Below are 17,365 nucleotides of genomic sequence, written 5' to 3'. Positions count from 1 at the left end.
AACTATCCCTTTAATGAATAAAGTTTTATTTCCATGTGCTAAACAAAACAAGAGATGTGAAAAGTCTTTGACGACTGGATCCAAAAGATTGTTTTGGGTCAACACGTCCTGGAGGTCTGGACCACTGGTGGTGTGGTGGTGGTCTTGAAGACAGGAAGTGGAGGAGCTGGTGGAGGTCTGGGCCGGTATGAGTGGAGGTGGAAGTCAGAACAGAGACTTTCTAATTTTTTGAAAAAAAAGTCTGACTCAGTTATTGTCACTCACCTCATTAACATAAACATGTGGCATTAGAGCAAATGAGGAAAACAGCAGCAGGACATAACTGCTCAAATCCAGATGTGCAGAGATTGTAAAGAGTGAAGATGCTCCTGCTGGGTGTTGAATTAAGGCCAGACTTTGTCTCTGACTCTGACCGAGGAGGAGGAGGAGGAGACGCCTGTTGAGCTCAGCTTGATTAAACCTTCATCTGTCAGGGGAGAGACGAGTCATCACACGTGTCTTTGCTTTGCTCAAAGGCTCCTCAGCAGCGAACATGAGTTTATATTCACTGTCCAATCAGATTGACCATCATGCACCTGGGTGGGTGTGTGGGTTGTTTGTTTCTTTGTTTGGAAAATAAATGATATAAATATGGAGTATAAGCAACAACACTTTAGACCCTGTGTAAACCTCCTACTTTTATATTAAAACAAGTCACGACAGACAGTTGATGTATTATTACTAATACTACTACTATTACACCAAAAGTTACGTTTAGTTCATTTGTTATGTTGATGTTGACCTAATCCGTTACCATGACGCGTCTGATGACTGAGGCAGGAGCTCCCTCTGCTGGCCGCCATGAAACAGTGCTGTGATGTAAAACTTTACAAGAGGTGAATCAACTATACAATAAACTTGTAAGGCTGTAGTTTCTGCTGCTGTTGAATTTCTGTGATTTTTTTTCTACACTAATCACGCTGTCAGTTTATTTTTCTACAGTTTTTAGTTTAATTTTTATGAATATTTTCAAGGATCTCCATGATTTCTTCTTTCCTCTGAAACATCTGGAGGTTTATTGAGAACCTGAGAGCTGGACACTTACAGTCCATGTGATCACATGATATTTAATACATTGTACAGAAAAGCCTTGACGGGATTAAATATTTCTTTGAGGTGCGATACAGTTCATTCAGGACAGAAACTTTTTACAAGAGGTGAATCAACTATACAATAAACTTGTAAGGCTGTAGTTTCTGCTGCTGTTGAATCTCTGTGATTCTATTTTTCTACACTAATCACGCTGTCAGTTTATTTTTAGTTTCGGGTAAATTTCTAATTTTTATGAGTTAGTGGAATATTTTCAAGGATCTCCAGGATTTTATCTTTCCTCAGAAACATCCTGAGGTTTATTGAAAACCTGAGAGCTGGACACTTACACAATATTTCTTTAAGGTACAATACAGTTCATTCAGGTTAGGACAGAAGAAGTGGTTATGTTTCAGTAAATGTTATGATTCAGTATAAAATATAATTATCTATCTTTCATCTCAAGAAATCAATCAGATGAATAAATCTAAACGTGTCCGTCAGAAGGGCTAGGGTGGAGTTGACCTGCTGGGCCGTCAGCAGGTTGTGCCTCGGGCCGTGGGTTGGCGGCTCTTTAACGGGCGCGCTTTTATGAAATTAACAATGTCCACTGCTCTGTCAAGTACGTCCGAAAGTTCTTTTGGGAGCGTCTTTGCAGCAAGTGCCTCTCTGTGAAGGAAGCAGTGGGTTGTGCGGATGTCAGGGTTTTGCTGTTTGGCCCTGCTAATGAAACCTTTGGCACAGCCCGTCATAGCAGCCGCACCATCCGTACAGATACTAATACAGTTCTTCCAACTCAATCCTCCCTTTTCAAGATACTCAGTTGTCACACAACAAATTTCTTCTCCTGTCGTTTTGTTTGGCAGCGGTTTGCAAAATAAAAAATTCTCTCTAATACGGTCCCCATCCACAAACCGAACATTTGCCAAGAGCTGAGCGTGCCCACTCACGTCTGTTGACTCATCAAGTTGTAAAGAAAAATGTCCACTTGTCTTGATTTTCCCCAAAACGGCATCTTCAATATCCACAGACATGTCATTGATTCGCCTCCCTATTGTAGGCTACAATCCGACAGCGGGACCATTTTGTTTACTATTGCTGTACATGCTGGCATAATTACAGTCTCTGCAATAGTGTGGGGCGTCTTTGTTTTAGCTACTATTTCAGCTACGAGGTAGCTAGCTTCCAGTGCCTTCTCCGAGACTTTTGCAGATTTAATCATCATTTGTTCTTGACGGCTGTGTTGACTTTTCATTCGAACAAAATATTCAGCATCCTTGTCAGCAAGTGATGGATGATTAGTGGTCAGGTGTCTTTTAAGTTTGCTCGGAACCATCCCTTGGTTTGACAGTTTCATCCCACATATTAGCCACAAAAGGAGAGGGCATGCTTCATCCCCAGTACTGATGAAGCCAAGTTTGAGGTAATTGTCGTTGTATGTTCTCTTATCAACCTTTGCGACCTTTGGTGCAGACTCAGAGCTGGTGGACGAAGGCTCGCATGAAGTAGTAGGCTGAGGCTCCATTTCACAGTCAATCATGTCTGGTTCTTGTGGGGCTTTTCTTTTTAAAAAACGATCCATGATGCTTGTTCCTTGCTCTTTGTGAAATGTATTTTCGCGGTTAAATTATAAAACACTGTGCTGTGTGCTGCGCTATCACGCTGACACCGGTGGGGACGTCACGTTACGTGAGACAGATTTTTATGGTTCATTTTATATATTTATTTATCTAAAATGACTTTACAATTTTATTAATCCATTCATATGTAAGAAAGAATGTATTTATGTATTCAAATATATTCATATATGTCATATATGAAATGTCAGATTTTTTTTTTTTTTAAATTAAATATCAGAATACGTAATTTTTTGGCGGCACCCCTGACACAGTCACGGGGCACCCCAGTGTGCCGCGGCACCCACTTTGAGAAAGGCTGGCCTAGAGTATAAGCAACAACACTGTTTGGACCTTGTGTAAACCTCCTACCCATGATGCATCAGTGGCCTTTTGGTTTATTTGAAAACAAGTCACGACAGACAGTTGATGTATTATTACTAATACTACTAATATTACACCAAAAGTTACGTTTAGCTCATTTGTTATGTTGATGGTGAACTCATCCGTTACCATGACGCCTCTGATGACTGAGGCAGGAGCTCCCTCTGCTGGCCGCCAGGAAACAGTGCTGTGATGTAAAACTTACAACTTTTTACAAGAGGTGAATCAACTATACAATAAACTTGTAACCGTGCGTTCACACCAAACGCGATGGACGCGATGAACGCCACAACTTTCCATTAAAAGTCAATGTAAATGGCGCGATGACACGCGATGGCGCGTCGGGCGGCGCGTTTCGGGCGATACGAGCGACGCGATGAAGCGATGACGCGTCCATCGCGGCCATCGCATCATCGCGTCCATCGCTTGAAGTTGAAAAATTTGAACTTTTCAAGCGACATCGCGTGACGCTGTGCCGCGACATCCAATCAGTGTTGATATTCAACCACGTCACCGGCACAGCTGCAGACACACATTTCAAAACATGGTGGAGAAGATCACTGTGGCTGTACTCGCTCACCAGACCCTCCTCCAGAGAACCTGTGGCTGTGTAAAAAAAAAAAAAAAACAACCCAGGGGCTGTGTGTGTTTTCCTCAGATCAATAATATACATCCATGGCCGTTTCCCGGAGCTTTATGACACGACGTCGTACTTTTACCGCGGTCGTAATAAAAAAAGATAATGCCTGCAGAGGGTCAGAGGACCTACAGCTTCCTCCTTGTGAATATTTCATATGTATTTATATTTATTATTATTTCTCAGCCATGGTTGAGGAGAGAAAGAAAATAGCGGGAGGTGGGTTGCATCATAGCGCGATGAAGCGATGAAGCGATGGTGAAAAATGTGACAAATATGTCAAGCGGCGCGATGCTCGCGTTACGGGCGATGGCATCGCTTCCATCGCGTTTGGTGTGAACGCACGGTAAGGCTGTAGTTTCTGCTGCTGTTGAATTTCTGTGATTTTTTTTCTACAATAATTACACTGTCAGTTTATTTTTTTGTGGTAAATTTCTCATTGTTATGACATAGTGGAATATTTTCAAGGATCTCCAGGATTTCATCCTTTCTCCGAAACATCCTGAGGTTTACTGAGAACCTGAGAGCTGGAAACGTACAGTCGATGTGATCACATGATGTTTAATACATTTGTAACCCCCTTCCTGAACCTAGGAGGGCACTGGGCTACTAAAGTTTTTTTTAGTTAAGGAGATCTTAGGTTCGTAGCTGTTGATGGTGAGCTGGCTAACTATCCGATTTACCAGAAAATGTCTATACTACCTGGAATGAAAATAAGAACAGTGAACAATAGCGCGGTGCCTCCAAAATATGTGACTACTAGATTCACAAACTATGATCTAGACTGGATTTTCCAGGAAAGTATAAATGATAATGGAAATCTTCAGGACGACTGAATAAATAATCTAATCAAGATCATCTAATCTTGAGATGTCACCACCATTAAGTATTTCACTTGGATCCAGTGTATGTATGCGTGAATCTCGAGCGTGTATATAGATAGATAGATAGATAGATAGATAGATAGATAGATAGATAGATAGATAGATAGATAGATAGATAGATTTACTTTATTAATCCCGAAGGAAATTCAGGTGTGGTCAACTGCTCACAGAAGAATCAGTCACACACACATCCGATAAAAACAGATGATAAATATCTAAAAATAAATAATAACAATAACTAATAACTGGAGGTTAAACTGGATTGAGGACAAAGACAAAAACCACACACAACAGCAGAAACAGAAACAAGGAGGACATAAGTGTTCCAGCACTTCTGCCTTTAGATTCCCCCCACACCCGCTTGACTGCTGCTACTCCTACTACTCCCCCTCCCGCCTCTTCCTCCCACTCAAGGAGTTGTGCAGCCTGATGGCTCGGGAATGTGTGTGTGCTCAGTCACAGGTTACTCTTGAAACCACAGTTTCTTTCAGTTTACCTTTAAACCCTCAAAGTGTCCCAAAATTAACCAAGCGCTTGGATTTTACACGTTGGGGCCCATAAGTTGGTGCACGTGTGAAGCAACAATTGAGTAGTACAAGTCCGGCTACTCCCGCCACCAACGCGGCCGTCCGGAACGATCCGTGGGGAAACAGGCGAGGCAGCAGGAACCCGCGGTAGTCCAGCTGACTCCTCCAGGGGAGAGATGATGTCCGTTCAGCGACGTAGACCCCGCAGCGAAACTTGTCCTGACGACGAGCAGTGCTAGCCAGCACTGTAGCAGCTATCCCTCCAGCTAACTTCCGTCTTCTCCGTGCAAGAACGACACTGTCTATTTACTCACTCTTATCTACAGTACGATAGCGTTCGTAAGAGACGTCGGCAGTTAACAGTAGCAGAGTCTACACTTTAGCACTGTTTCAGTAGATAAACGTTCTTTTCTTTTCTCTGTCCTTTTACCGACCGGTTTCACACACTGCTCTCCCTCTGCGTCACTCTCAGGAGAGCTGTACGTACCACTCAAGTCCCACCCCCCAAAGTCATCTGATTTACTCAGGTTTACTGCCATACAAAATAAAAGTGAAATAAATGTTCACAGTATAAACAAAGTATAAAACAGTGTAAACAACTTTCACAATTTTCATAGAAATAAAGTACTATCATAGCAACTGACCTCTCAGTAAATATACCTGTGGATTATTTACCTGTTTCTATTTTTTTAGGTCCCTACACATTGTACCAGAAAAGTCTTCAAAAAGGTGGAGGGATTAAATATTTCTTTGAGGTGCGATACAGTTCAGGACAGAAGAAGTGCTCATGTTTCAAAGTAAACCTTATGATTCGGTAGTAAAATATAATCATTAATCTTTGATTTCTGTCATTAAGTATTCAATAAGATGAATAAATCTAAAACCCAACATGTTCCCAGATCATCAGCCAAAGTCTGACCCACGTACGTCCACATCTGGGCAGATTCCAGCTGTTATCCTCTGAGATTTCTCTCTGTTTGCACCAGAATTGATCCACATGTCGGACCGGATTCAGGCCAAAGAACCGGGCTGATCCTGGGCCAGAGGACAACGTGTCCGTCAGAAGGGCATCTTGCTGTGGAGGGGGATCTTCTTCTTCAGGGCCAGGGTGGAGTTGACCTGCTGGGCCGTCAGCAGGTTGTGCCACTGGGCCACGGGTCGCCGCGGGTTGGACAACATGTCGGCCCAGTGCCTCCGCTGGTTCCCCGAGCCGCCACAGCCCAGAAAGATCTTCGCCCCTCCAACCGCTTTTATTCTACTCCCTTTATTATCAATACAATACAGAGTTGAAGGAGTAACCCCTTGCATTTGTTTCCTTTAATTGATTTGGACTTAATTTGCATGTAATATTGTTTTATGAGTGCATGTCTTGTCTTAATCAGTCCTTCCAGAAAAAGTTTTTTTGTGATTGTTGCAGGCAAAAATCCTTGATTATGCGACACGTTTTCTTAAAAAATGCGATTGAATATGCCGGATATTTATGTAATTTTGTGCAATGAAATTTCATGAATTTGCAAAAATCGCAGGGATTTGCAAAAATTGTGGGAACTTGCAAAAACTGTGGTTTGATGAATTAGAAAAAAAAGTGATTCCTCCAACATTGTGTTCTCACAAGGCTACTACCTTAATTTAAAGAGTCATTTCTAATGACTTCCTATGATAAGCAAGCATACTACATCACAAAGAGTGCTGACAATAATTACAGTAAGTTCTCAATTTGTTTTTGTTTTTCAGACCTTAAAAAACACATGGCTCAAACTTACAAAACGATGAGTCAAAGTGCAATCTCTTTCTGTAATGTAAATTTACATACTTCACTGTAAGGTTTTTGAAACTATTATGATTTAACAAACTGAAAACAAAAAATCTCCCAACCGTAAAGTTGCATCAAGTCCTGAATGAAACTTTAACAGTCCACTATGAAAATAAAAACTATAATTGCGTAGCCTCTAACACTGGTATTTAAACTACAGTCCTGCTGAAGTATTCTTTGTTGCTGTTTTATCCTACACCACCCCATCCTGTCATAATAAACAGCTGAATTAAATGAGCCGCCATACCTGGAGAGAGCGAACCAACAGCGCAAGACAACTCCGGTCCAACACAGCCAGCCGACAGCCCCACTGCAAGGCACAATGTAAAGCAGGTGTAATGCCCAGAGACCGCAGGAATACCGCCATAAACAACACAAAAAGGACTTAATATTTCCGGTAGGTGGAGAACATCTGGCAAAATCGGCAACACCAACCGCCACACGGTTCAAGCCACACAAAAAACCGTGCCACACATGGACACCAGCCACGAGGGAGACAAGGAAGCACACTGAGCGAGGCGCAATAGCCTGGCGACTCCGCCCCGCAATCAATGCTGCGTGATGATCCACACCTGGTGTGGATTAGGCAAGGAGGAGGAGGGGGGGGGGGGGGGGGGAGAAGGGAGACCATCCTGCCACATGTAGGAGAGTGACAGGGTCCAGGGTTCATGTCCCTGTTTGGGCGTCAATATGTGGGAGCTTGACCATGACCCGTACTGACACCTAACAACCCAAGTAGGATAACATGTGGGATTTTGCGAAAGAGTGAAGTACACCACACCCACACAAAGTGTTGAGTAACCAACATGGTTGAAGTTCAAGATAAGTGGATTTAGGATTGCCAAGAAGGCAGCTAAACAGGATGAAGGCTATACACATACACCTGCTGGGCCGTCAGCAGGTTGTGCCTCGGGCCGCGGGTTGAACAACATGTCGGCCCAGTGCCTCCGCTGGTTCCCCGAGGCCCAGGAAGATCTTCGCCCTTCCTCCGAGTCCTTCCAACCGCTTTTATTCTACTCCTCTCATCATCAATACAATACAGAATTGAAGGAGAAACCCCCTTGAATTTATTTCCTTTAGGATTTGGACTTAATTTGCATGTAATATTGTTTTGGTTCAGTTATTGTTTTATGAGTGCATGTCGTGTCTTTAGTTAATATTATTTTCCACAGGGTTTCTCGTGGTTCTTTATCTTATTAGGGTCATCAAGAAGTAGGTAAAAAATACAACAACACACAGTCAGTCATATTCATCCACATGGATTCAAAAGTCATACATGGAGAGTAATGATAAAACCAGAAAGAAATACATCAAACACAGCAGGGGAAAGGGCAATACACACACTCTGTCCAGAGAAATCGGGAACAATAGCAAACACATTTGTTAATAAAGGAGGGAGACTATAAAAACATATTAATAGAAAAATCTTCATTCATGCCATGAGGAAATAAACTTTTTTAATCAAACATCCAGAATACTTCCCTTTGTTTCTTTATAGAATTAAGATTCCCTCTTCTATGATTAGGTCTTCAATACCCAGGAAATGTATAGAAGGAAAGAAGGTACAGTAAGATGTTTTATATCTCTGAAGTGTCTCACAATAGGGTTGGTAATATCAACCCTTTTCATAGCACTCTGTGTTCAGACATCCTCTTTTAAGGAGCATGAGGTTTCTCCTACATACAGTTTTCCACATGGCCATGTGTTTACCTACATAAGGTAAGGCAAGGCAAGGTAATTTTATTTGTATAGCTCATTTTTACAAACATTTTGTCTCAAAGGGCTTTACATGGCATCGTAACAACATCCTCTGCCCTTAAACCCTCACATCGACTGAGGAAAAACTCCTTTAAACAGGGAAAAATTTGGAGAAACTTCAGGGTGAGCAACAGAGGAGGGATCCCTCACCCAGGATGGGAATACGTGCAAACAGATGTTGTATACAGACAAGAAAACAGTTTACAACATGGAATATATGAAAAATGGGGACAGGCTGGGTCATATATGGCAGGAAGAGCAGACCAGCTTACAGTTTTTCCCAGTTGTTAAAACACATTTTTTGAAACTGTAGGAGAGTGACAGGGTCCAGGGTTCATGTCCCTGTTCGGGCGGCAATATGTGGGAGAGTGACCAACCATGACCCGTACTGGTACTGAAACAACAAGTAGGAAAACTTCTGTGTGTGGGAGTGAAGTTACGTACACCACACCCCCCACACACACACAGTGGGGAAAGTAAGTATTTGATCCCCTACTGATTTTATAAGTTTGGGCCTCACAAAGAAATGGATGGTCTATCATTTTTATCATAGGTTTATTTTTACAGACTGAGATAAAATATCAACAGAAAATCCAGGAAAAAAAACACATCATATGGTTATGAATTAATTTGCATTTGATGGAGGGAAATAAGTATTTGATCCATAAGCAAAACACAACGTTGTGCTTGCCACCAAGAGTTCCTCCACCAAGTTACTGAGGTCAGATGTTTCTTGTAGTTGATCAGGTTTGTTCACATATCAGGAGTGATTCTGGTTCACTCTTCTTTACAGATCCTCAGATCGAGAGGGTAATTGCCGTTTTTTTACAATCTGGATCTTATTTCTAGCATAAAATACGATCATTTACTCACCCTGATAACTTTGGTGTCATTACAAGTCGAAATTAGCTCCAGCCGAGAGCCGCGTATATCCGTATAATGGAGTCTACAGGGCAGCAGAATGCAGCCTCTAAATAACACATTATCTGCAGCAAAACTTGTTCATTTCACCAATATTTTGTTATGATACGCTAGTGCTATTCCTCTCTGAGTAGGAGCATACCTATGTTCCCACTGGGTACCGGGGAACATAGGACCTTTTTTTTTAAAAAAAAAGGGTCCTATGTTCCCCGCTGTTGCTGGTCGATGGACTCTCTCTAGTTATCTTGACTCTGTCTATCTGGCCTGTCCAGCCTCTACCTGGTCTACTAAACTTAACCTCCTTTCTTCATTGCCTAAACCCAACCAATGGGGCAATTCCACTTCTCACTCAAAGTCACAACTCAACTTCTCACTCAAAAATAGGCAAAAATATGTCAAGTCACAACTCCACTTCCAGGTATGGGACCAAAAATTGCATGTTCCCCAGGTCCTTTTGGGGAAAAGCGGGGAACATAGGACCTTTTTTTAGAAAAAGGGTTCTATGTTCCCCTGTCCCATACAAAGTGGGGAACATAGGACCCGGGGAACATAGGGATGATCCCCTCTGGGTCCGGGGTTAGCTGTTATCAACATCCGGGGTCTGTAGGTTGACCTACTGACCTCTGACCTGGATGATGTCATCTCCGGCCGCTGCACGGCTCATTCTGATAATAATTAGTCCGCTTCTGCATTCGGGTCCATTTTTAGCTCAACTAGCCGGAGCTTTAGTGAGTCCAGGTTGAGGAGAGGAAGCCTGTGGAAGCTGAACTTCATCCAGCTGCTGACAAGTCGGAAACACGCAGAAACAAACCATAGCATTAGCGGTAGCAACAAGCCGCGCCGTGTGGCGTTGAGAGATGACATCATCCAGGTCAGAGGTTAGTAGGTCAACCTACAGACCCCGGATGTTGATAACAGCTAACCCCGGACTCAGAGGGGAATAGCACTAGCGTATCATAACAAAATATTGGTGAAATGAAGGAGTTTCGCGGCAGATAATGTGTTATTTAGAGGCTGCATTTGCTGCCCTGTAGACTCACATTATATGGATATACCCAAGCCTTGTCTGGGTCATTCAGATGTTAATTTGAAAACTTCGGATGGGCCTGTACATGGGCCTTGAGTGGCCTGCACATTCCTGCCACAGTGAAGTGTGTTACCAATTGTTTTCTTGGTAACTGTCGTCCCAGCAGCCTTTAGATCATTAACAAGCTCCCTCTGTGTAGTTCTGGACTGATTACAAACCTTTCTCATGATTATTTTTACCCCATGAGGTGAGATCTTGCATGGAGCTCCACAGCGTGGGCGATTAATGGTTAATGTGCATTTCTTCCACTTTGGAATAATTGCACCAACAGTGATCTCTGTCTCACCAACTTTCTTGTTGATGATCTTGTAGTCCATTCTACCATCTTGTCCCTGACATCCTTTGACAGCTCTTTGGTCTTGCCCATAGTGCTGGAGAGGTTTAAATGGAAGAGATGGATTCTGTGACAGGTGTCTTTTATCAGCATAACATACTAAGAGATTAGTACTTTATAAGGTGACAGGGCTAATTTGAAGCACATAACCGGTGTGTGGAGGCTTCATGGTTTGTATTGGATCAAATTCACTCCAACAAAAGCAAATTAATATAAAACCTTTAGACAATGTGTTTTTTTTTTTACAAAATCAGCAGGGGATCAATTATTTATTTTCCCCACTGTTGTGTTGAGTAATCAACATGGTCGAAGTTCAAGATAAGCAAAATTGAGAAATGTTTCCCAGACTTCTTTGGGAGATTGCCAAGAAGTCAGGTAAACAGGATGAAGGCTAAACACACACAGCCTGTCTTTAGTATAAAAAGGCATGTCTCTGACTACGTTGTTAGTAGGGCCGCTGTGAATAAAGAGATTCCCCATCTGACACCTGTGTCTCGACCAACTGATTGCTCTTTTAATCCACCTCTTGCCCCCACAACATAACTGGTGACGCCGACGTGATCGAGTTGAGATCCTGGACTGAGAGGGAGGCCAGCGCATCCCGCACAAAGCTGCAGCACAAGGTAGGTTAAAGTTGAACCTACATCAGTGCACTCATCGTCATTAAATGGTTTTATTCCCTGCTAACAAACAGGTCCCACCAGATAAAAATGTCTCTTTCTCAGTAATTAAGCACTGCAGTACAGGAGTGTGAGCTCCTCTTTGCAACCTGCACAAATGGCTGAAAAAAGCAGTCATCCAAACAATTATATGAAAGGGATAGTTCAACATTTTGGCAAATTGGCCCATTGTCATAATCCCTATAGTTTTAGCAGTAGGTTTGTTACCTTTAATTGTCGGTGCAAGCTATTTTTAGAACGGCGGAGCAGAGCCGCAAGCTGCTCAGAGGAGAGATTCTTCAAGAAAATGACAAGCAAGAAGAAAGCGGCAAAGAAAAGGCCCAAGCTTGATGACACCGAAGATGCCGACTCCTCAAACAATGAAAATGTCTGCATTGTGTGCTTGGAGCACTTTGATAACTCACGGCCAAGGGAAGTGTGGATCAGATGTCAGCATTGTAGATTTTGGACCCAAAATAGACAGTTCAACTATTCAAATGCCTTTTAGTACTTACTAAGTATTTAGTACAGCTTTGCACCACAATGCTCAAAACTGGTTTGTTCCACAGAAATTCAAGTGTTCAAATGCTTTTTCACATCAACCTGTTTCAGGTTACAAAACACACACATAAGACACAACAGTTTATACTTGTGCGTATACGTGTTATATATATTTATTTATTTATATTTTTATTGTATTTAAAGGGACAACGAGGAGTTTCTATTTGGTTATTCAAAAAAAAGTCTCATATTAATGTGGATGAATCTATGTTACCCACTTGTTAATGGCTCCATTTTCGATAAATATATCGTTTTGTCTCTATCGTTATTTTGTTATTTTTATTGTCAGAAATGTTGGGCGAGCTATTCTACTATTCTGACTGTTGCTTTATGGTTTTTCAGTATTATTGTTCATTACATTTTTATTTTACATGTCACAAAGTTTACAGTTGATTCTTAGATTGTTTTTGTCCTGGCTACAGGAAGTTGAGCATGAAGTTGCTGACCACAATGATGTGTTTTTTCTTTGCAGCACCAGCCTCACCCTGTTTGTTTAACACTGTTTTATACTGTAGGTGCAGAACAACGATCATGTTTTCATCCAGGATGCAGAGCTTCACTGTGTGCTTCCTTCTTCCACTCATCTTCACCGTGCACGCAGAACTTGTGACAAATTTTAAGGTTTGTATTTTGTTTGTCAGCGTTTAAAAACACATGATAAGTGGTAAACTTCAAATGTTCATATTGTCTGTTTCTTCTTTAAGAGCACATGTAAGGAGTACTTCTACAGAAATTCAGAGCCACAGGTACAGGCCTCCAGTGATGACGTCCACATCTGCCAGAGATATGAAAACCAGTAAGACACAACTCTTTTAACTCAGTCAAATCTGAATTACAGTTAAATTTGAAAGTGACTCAGTTAATTTTTTGCACAAACAGCTACTACTTTGCCACACGGTACGACACAGTCAACCGTATTCCTCTCTACTCTGCTTATATATTTGAGAGGAATGTTGGTGCATGTCAGCGGCAAGATCACTGGTTTATTGAGCCTAAGGTACGTCACACAGATACACAGTTTGAAATGTGAAATACTGAAAATCAACCAATCATTTACTGTATAACTGATTAAAATTGCCCCAGTAAACTGAATCTGAGATTTGTCTGATGTGAATCTTCCACCTTGTAGCTGGTAGATCGGAACTGGGACGCGAACATGATGTGGGAGGGAGATTTGAGGCACAAATATAATTATCAAGGCTCTGTGGGAGATGAACAGGCGACAGATTCGGACTATGTTGGTCTAAAGGATTACAACCGTGGTCACCTTAATCCCAATCAGCACCATACAGGTAAGGAAGACTGGAGCTGGATGTTACTGTTCGTTTGTTTGTTTGTGTACGGTACATTTCTGCAAATTTGTGCATTTAACCCTTATTACGAATTGAAGGTCTCGTGTTTCCTTCTTTGTGTTTTATTCTAGAGTATTGATTCATAACAAGACATTGTGATTTAAAGAACCAAATATCATCTCAGTGTAGTTTTCCGTCTCCTCTTCTTTGGAGATGTTTTAAGAGGAAGGAGAGACAGACAGAGAGTTCTTTAGACCTCAGGGCTACCCACAATGCATTCTGATGAATAACAATGAAAACAACCACAACAAACAGAATGAGCCAATGAGCGCTGGGCACTCGTAGACTCTCAGGACTCATCACATCCACAAAATTTATTGTCTAATTTACTGTATCTGATGGACTGTTCACAGATCCTGGCTGCACTGCCACCTTCACCCTGACCAACATCGTTCCACAGAACATCAGACTGAACGGTGGGTCCTGGAACGCCTATGAGGAAAAACTCAAGAACATTTTGGGAGATGCGCGATGTGCAAAAGCCTATGTTCAGGTCGGTGCGATTCCCTCCAAAAATAATTGGATTAAAAAGGATAATAAAAAACGTGTCAACATCCCTGACTACTTGTGGCACGCCTACTGCTGTGTGGACAACAATGGTAACCCGGTTAAGAGCGGTGCTGCAGCTGTGAGGAATATAGATACCGATGTGGTGGAGTGTTCCCTTGACAGCCTAAAAAAATTCTTTACCAAAACCAAATCAAGAATGCATCAGCCTTTTTTTAAAAACTGCCCTGCACCAATCAGCATTGGTAATGGGAAATGTGAAAATGTTGTCCCAACTCTGTTTACCCAAGTATGGTCCCTTCTATCCACAGTTTTTTCCGGATTCATTCAACTGAATCCATTTAGTCTCTAGTGAATTACGTCCACACATAAACCATGTTTCCATCCACACGTTTTTTATTCGCATTAAGCAATATTGAATTAAAAATGTCTCATGGAAACAGTAAAATTCAATCAAATATCATGAATATCGATAAAAAGTTAATATGGACGATCTCTTTCTCTTTCCTCTTCCTGTTAAATTATGTTCCCACACCACAGAGCTTGCATTAGGCTGCATTAGAACTCAAACATGATCTCAGTCCACAAACGTTTTTACTGTTTTCATCAGGATGCACCTACCCACAATCCCCTGGGTGATGTCTTACCTACATTACCAACAAAATAAAATTGGCATTCCTCAAGGCTCAATCCTGGGGCCGTTGCTCTTTAGTCTTTACATTAACAACCTGCCTGAAAGCTGTCCGGGGGCTGGTTGTCAGCTTTATGCAGACGACACAGTCATATACGTGTCAGCTAAGACGTCAAGTGAGGCAGCTGAGATATTCTTCATATCTTCATTTTTGAGCATGGTATGTCATTGGCTTTATGATAACAGGCTCACCCTAAATAAGAAAAAGACACTTTCCATGTGCTTCTCCATCAAAAGCAAACCACAATCAGAAATGTTTTGCATGACATTGCAGGGAGAGGAAATTGAGATGGTTAAGGATTTTAAATTTCTGGGTGGAGTTCTGGATTCCAGACTCAAATTTGACAAACATGTCAAAAAGATATCAAAAAATAACAAACAAAAATAAAACAGCTTAAATTGCTTCAAACTAATTAGACATTATATAGCAATCAAAGCAGTACATCTTTATATGCATGCCATGATTTTTTTCTCATATGTCGTATTGTGAGGAGTGAGGAGTCAGGCCTCTCCGATGACAATGAAGTTAATTGCATCTCCAAACCTTAAAAATAATGGCCAAGAAACCAATAAGGTAGCATCACTGCAGTATAATTTGCTTAGTTTTGATGATTTCCTAAAATTTTCCTCTGTTAAATTGGTTTTTAAGTGTTTTTAGGAACAAGACGTTTGTGCAGTCTTATTAGCAGACAAAATAGTGATAGGATCACCAAGTGTACAGCAAGTGGTAACTGTAAAATCTCTTGCCGTAAAACCTCCTTTGGGCAATCAGCCTTCTCTATAAAGGCCTCCCAGATGTGGGGCTCACTACCGACCGAAATAAAACTAACCTGAGACATTAGAATTTTTTATAAAAATGTTAAAGTCTGGCTGGAACAAAATCAGAGCTGGATTTTTAATGGGTCATGGCTTGGGATGATTTTAGATGTATTGTACATTTTATTGTAATGGTATGTAATTTTGATGTCCTTTTTCCTACTTTTCTTTCTTTTACTAAAAGCCTAAGGGGACAGGAGTTGGAAACTAGCATTAGTTATAATCTCTACGCAGAACACCAGTCACATTGACTTGTTTGTAACAAGTGGAAGTGTTACTATGTTAACCTGCATTGTCCCTATCAAATGAACGGAATTAAATTAAATTCAATGCTATTGGTTCTGTAGTTGTCAATCAATATCCATGAGCCCGCCCCCCTTACATTAGCTTCTAGCTCCACATTATTGGAGTAAAGGATTTCAGGTTGACCTTTCATTTTATGTTATTTCTATCATATGGATCATTCTTGCTGTCATTGCAAACATCTGCTCATCTGCCAAAATTGTTAAATCTAGTGTGTTCTTCAAAGAAATTTATTTTTCTGTTGTTTATCACTGTATTGATTTCTGTATTTCTGAAGCTTTGCCAATGAGTATTCTCAATCGCAGTATGTTTTCCAAGGATTTAAATCAATAAAAGATGATGATGATGATTACAGAGTATTTTTTTCCCATTGAATTGAAAGTACTTTATTAATCCCAGAAAGTGCATGATGGTCCAGTTTGGCAGGTTTAATATTATTCATATTCTCAGTGATGATCATGATGATGAGTCTGGGTCCTGTAACCATGCTTCGATCAGGACTGTCTCTTTTGTGTTAATGAATAAAGTTTTATTTCCATGTGCAAAACAAAACAAGAGATGTGAAAAGTCTCTGATGACTGGATCCACTATTAGGCATTAGTTAAGCATTGATAACTTCTTTTGGTCTGTGGGTTGTTTGTTTCTTTGTTGGGAAAATAAACTATATAGATGTCTTTATGTAAAGCACATTGAGTTGCCTTGGTATGAAATGCGCTAAATAAATAAATAAATAAATAAAGATGCCTAGACACTGTTTGGACCTTGTGTAAACCTCCTACCCATGATGCATCAGTGGCCTTTTGGTTTATTTGAAAACAAGTCACGACAGATAGTTGATGATTCAACAGTTATTATTAATACTACTAATATTACACCAAAAGTTACGTTTAGTTCATTTGTTATGTTGATGGTGAACTCATCCGTTACCATGACGCCTCTGATGACTGAGGCAGGAGCTCCCTCTGCTGGCCGCCATGAAACAGTGCTGTGATGTAAAACTTAAAACTTTTTGGTGAATCAACTATACAATAAACGTATAAGGCTGTAGTTTCTGCTGCTGTTGAATTTCTGTGAGTTTTTTCTACAATAATCACACTGTCAGTTTATTTTTCTACAGTTTTTAGTTTGGAGTAAATTTCTCAGTCCATGTGATCACATGATGTTTAATACATTGTACAGAAAAGTCTTCAAATGGTGGAGGAATTATTTTTTTCTTCAAGCTAAGATACAGTTCATTCAGGAAATAAGAGGTGATCATGTTTCAAAATAGGCTAAAATGTATGATTCCGTATAAAATATAATTATCAATCTTTCATTTCTATCATAAAGAAATCAATCAGATAAATAAATCTAAAACCCAACATATGCCCAAATCATCAGCCCTTGTCTGACCCAGTTATGTCCACATCTGTGCAGATTCCAGCTGTTATCCTTTGAGATTTCTCTC

The 17,365-nt window shown here is 40.9% G+C and overlaps 1 protein-coding gene across 1 annotated transcript; it reads left to right on the top strand.

Annotated features, from left to right (window-relative positions):
* The first annotated feature begins 11,445 nt into the window (after positions 1–11,445).
* LOC146986137 (endonuclease domain-containing 1 protein-like) lies at positions 11,446–16,268 on the top strand. The gene is made up of 6 exons (XM_085779795.1): positions 11,446–11,652; positions 12,765–12,870; positions 12,954–13,045; positions 13,129–13,246; positions 13,379–13,541; positions 13,955–16,268. The coding sequence occupies exons 2-6, from the start codon at positions 12,781–12,783 to the stop codon at positions 14,458–14,460; spliced, it is 969 nt and encodes a 322-aa protein (XP_085635921.1). The 5' UTR covers positions 11,446–11,652; positions 12,765–12,780; the 3' UTR covers positions 14,461–16,268.
* The last annotated feature ends 1,097 nt before the right edge of the window (positions 16,269–17,365 follow it).

Source organism: Trachurus japonicus, chromosome 6, assembly GCF_045865225.1.
Source record: "Trachurus japonicus isolate A0001 chromosome 6, Traja_1.0".
Classification (NCBI taxonomy): domain Eukaryota; kingdom Metazoa; phylum Chordata; class Actinopteri; order Carangiformes; family Carangidae; genus Trachurus; species Trachurus japonicus.
Note: the sequence above shows the minus strand (reverse complement) of the source record. Positions and strands in the feature narration are given on the sequence as shown.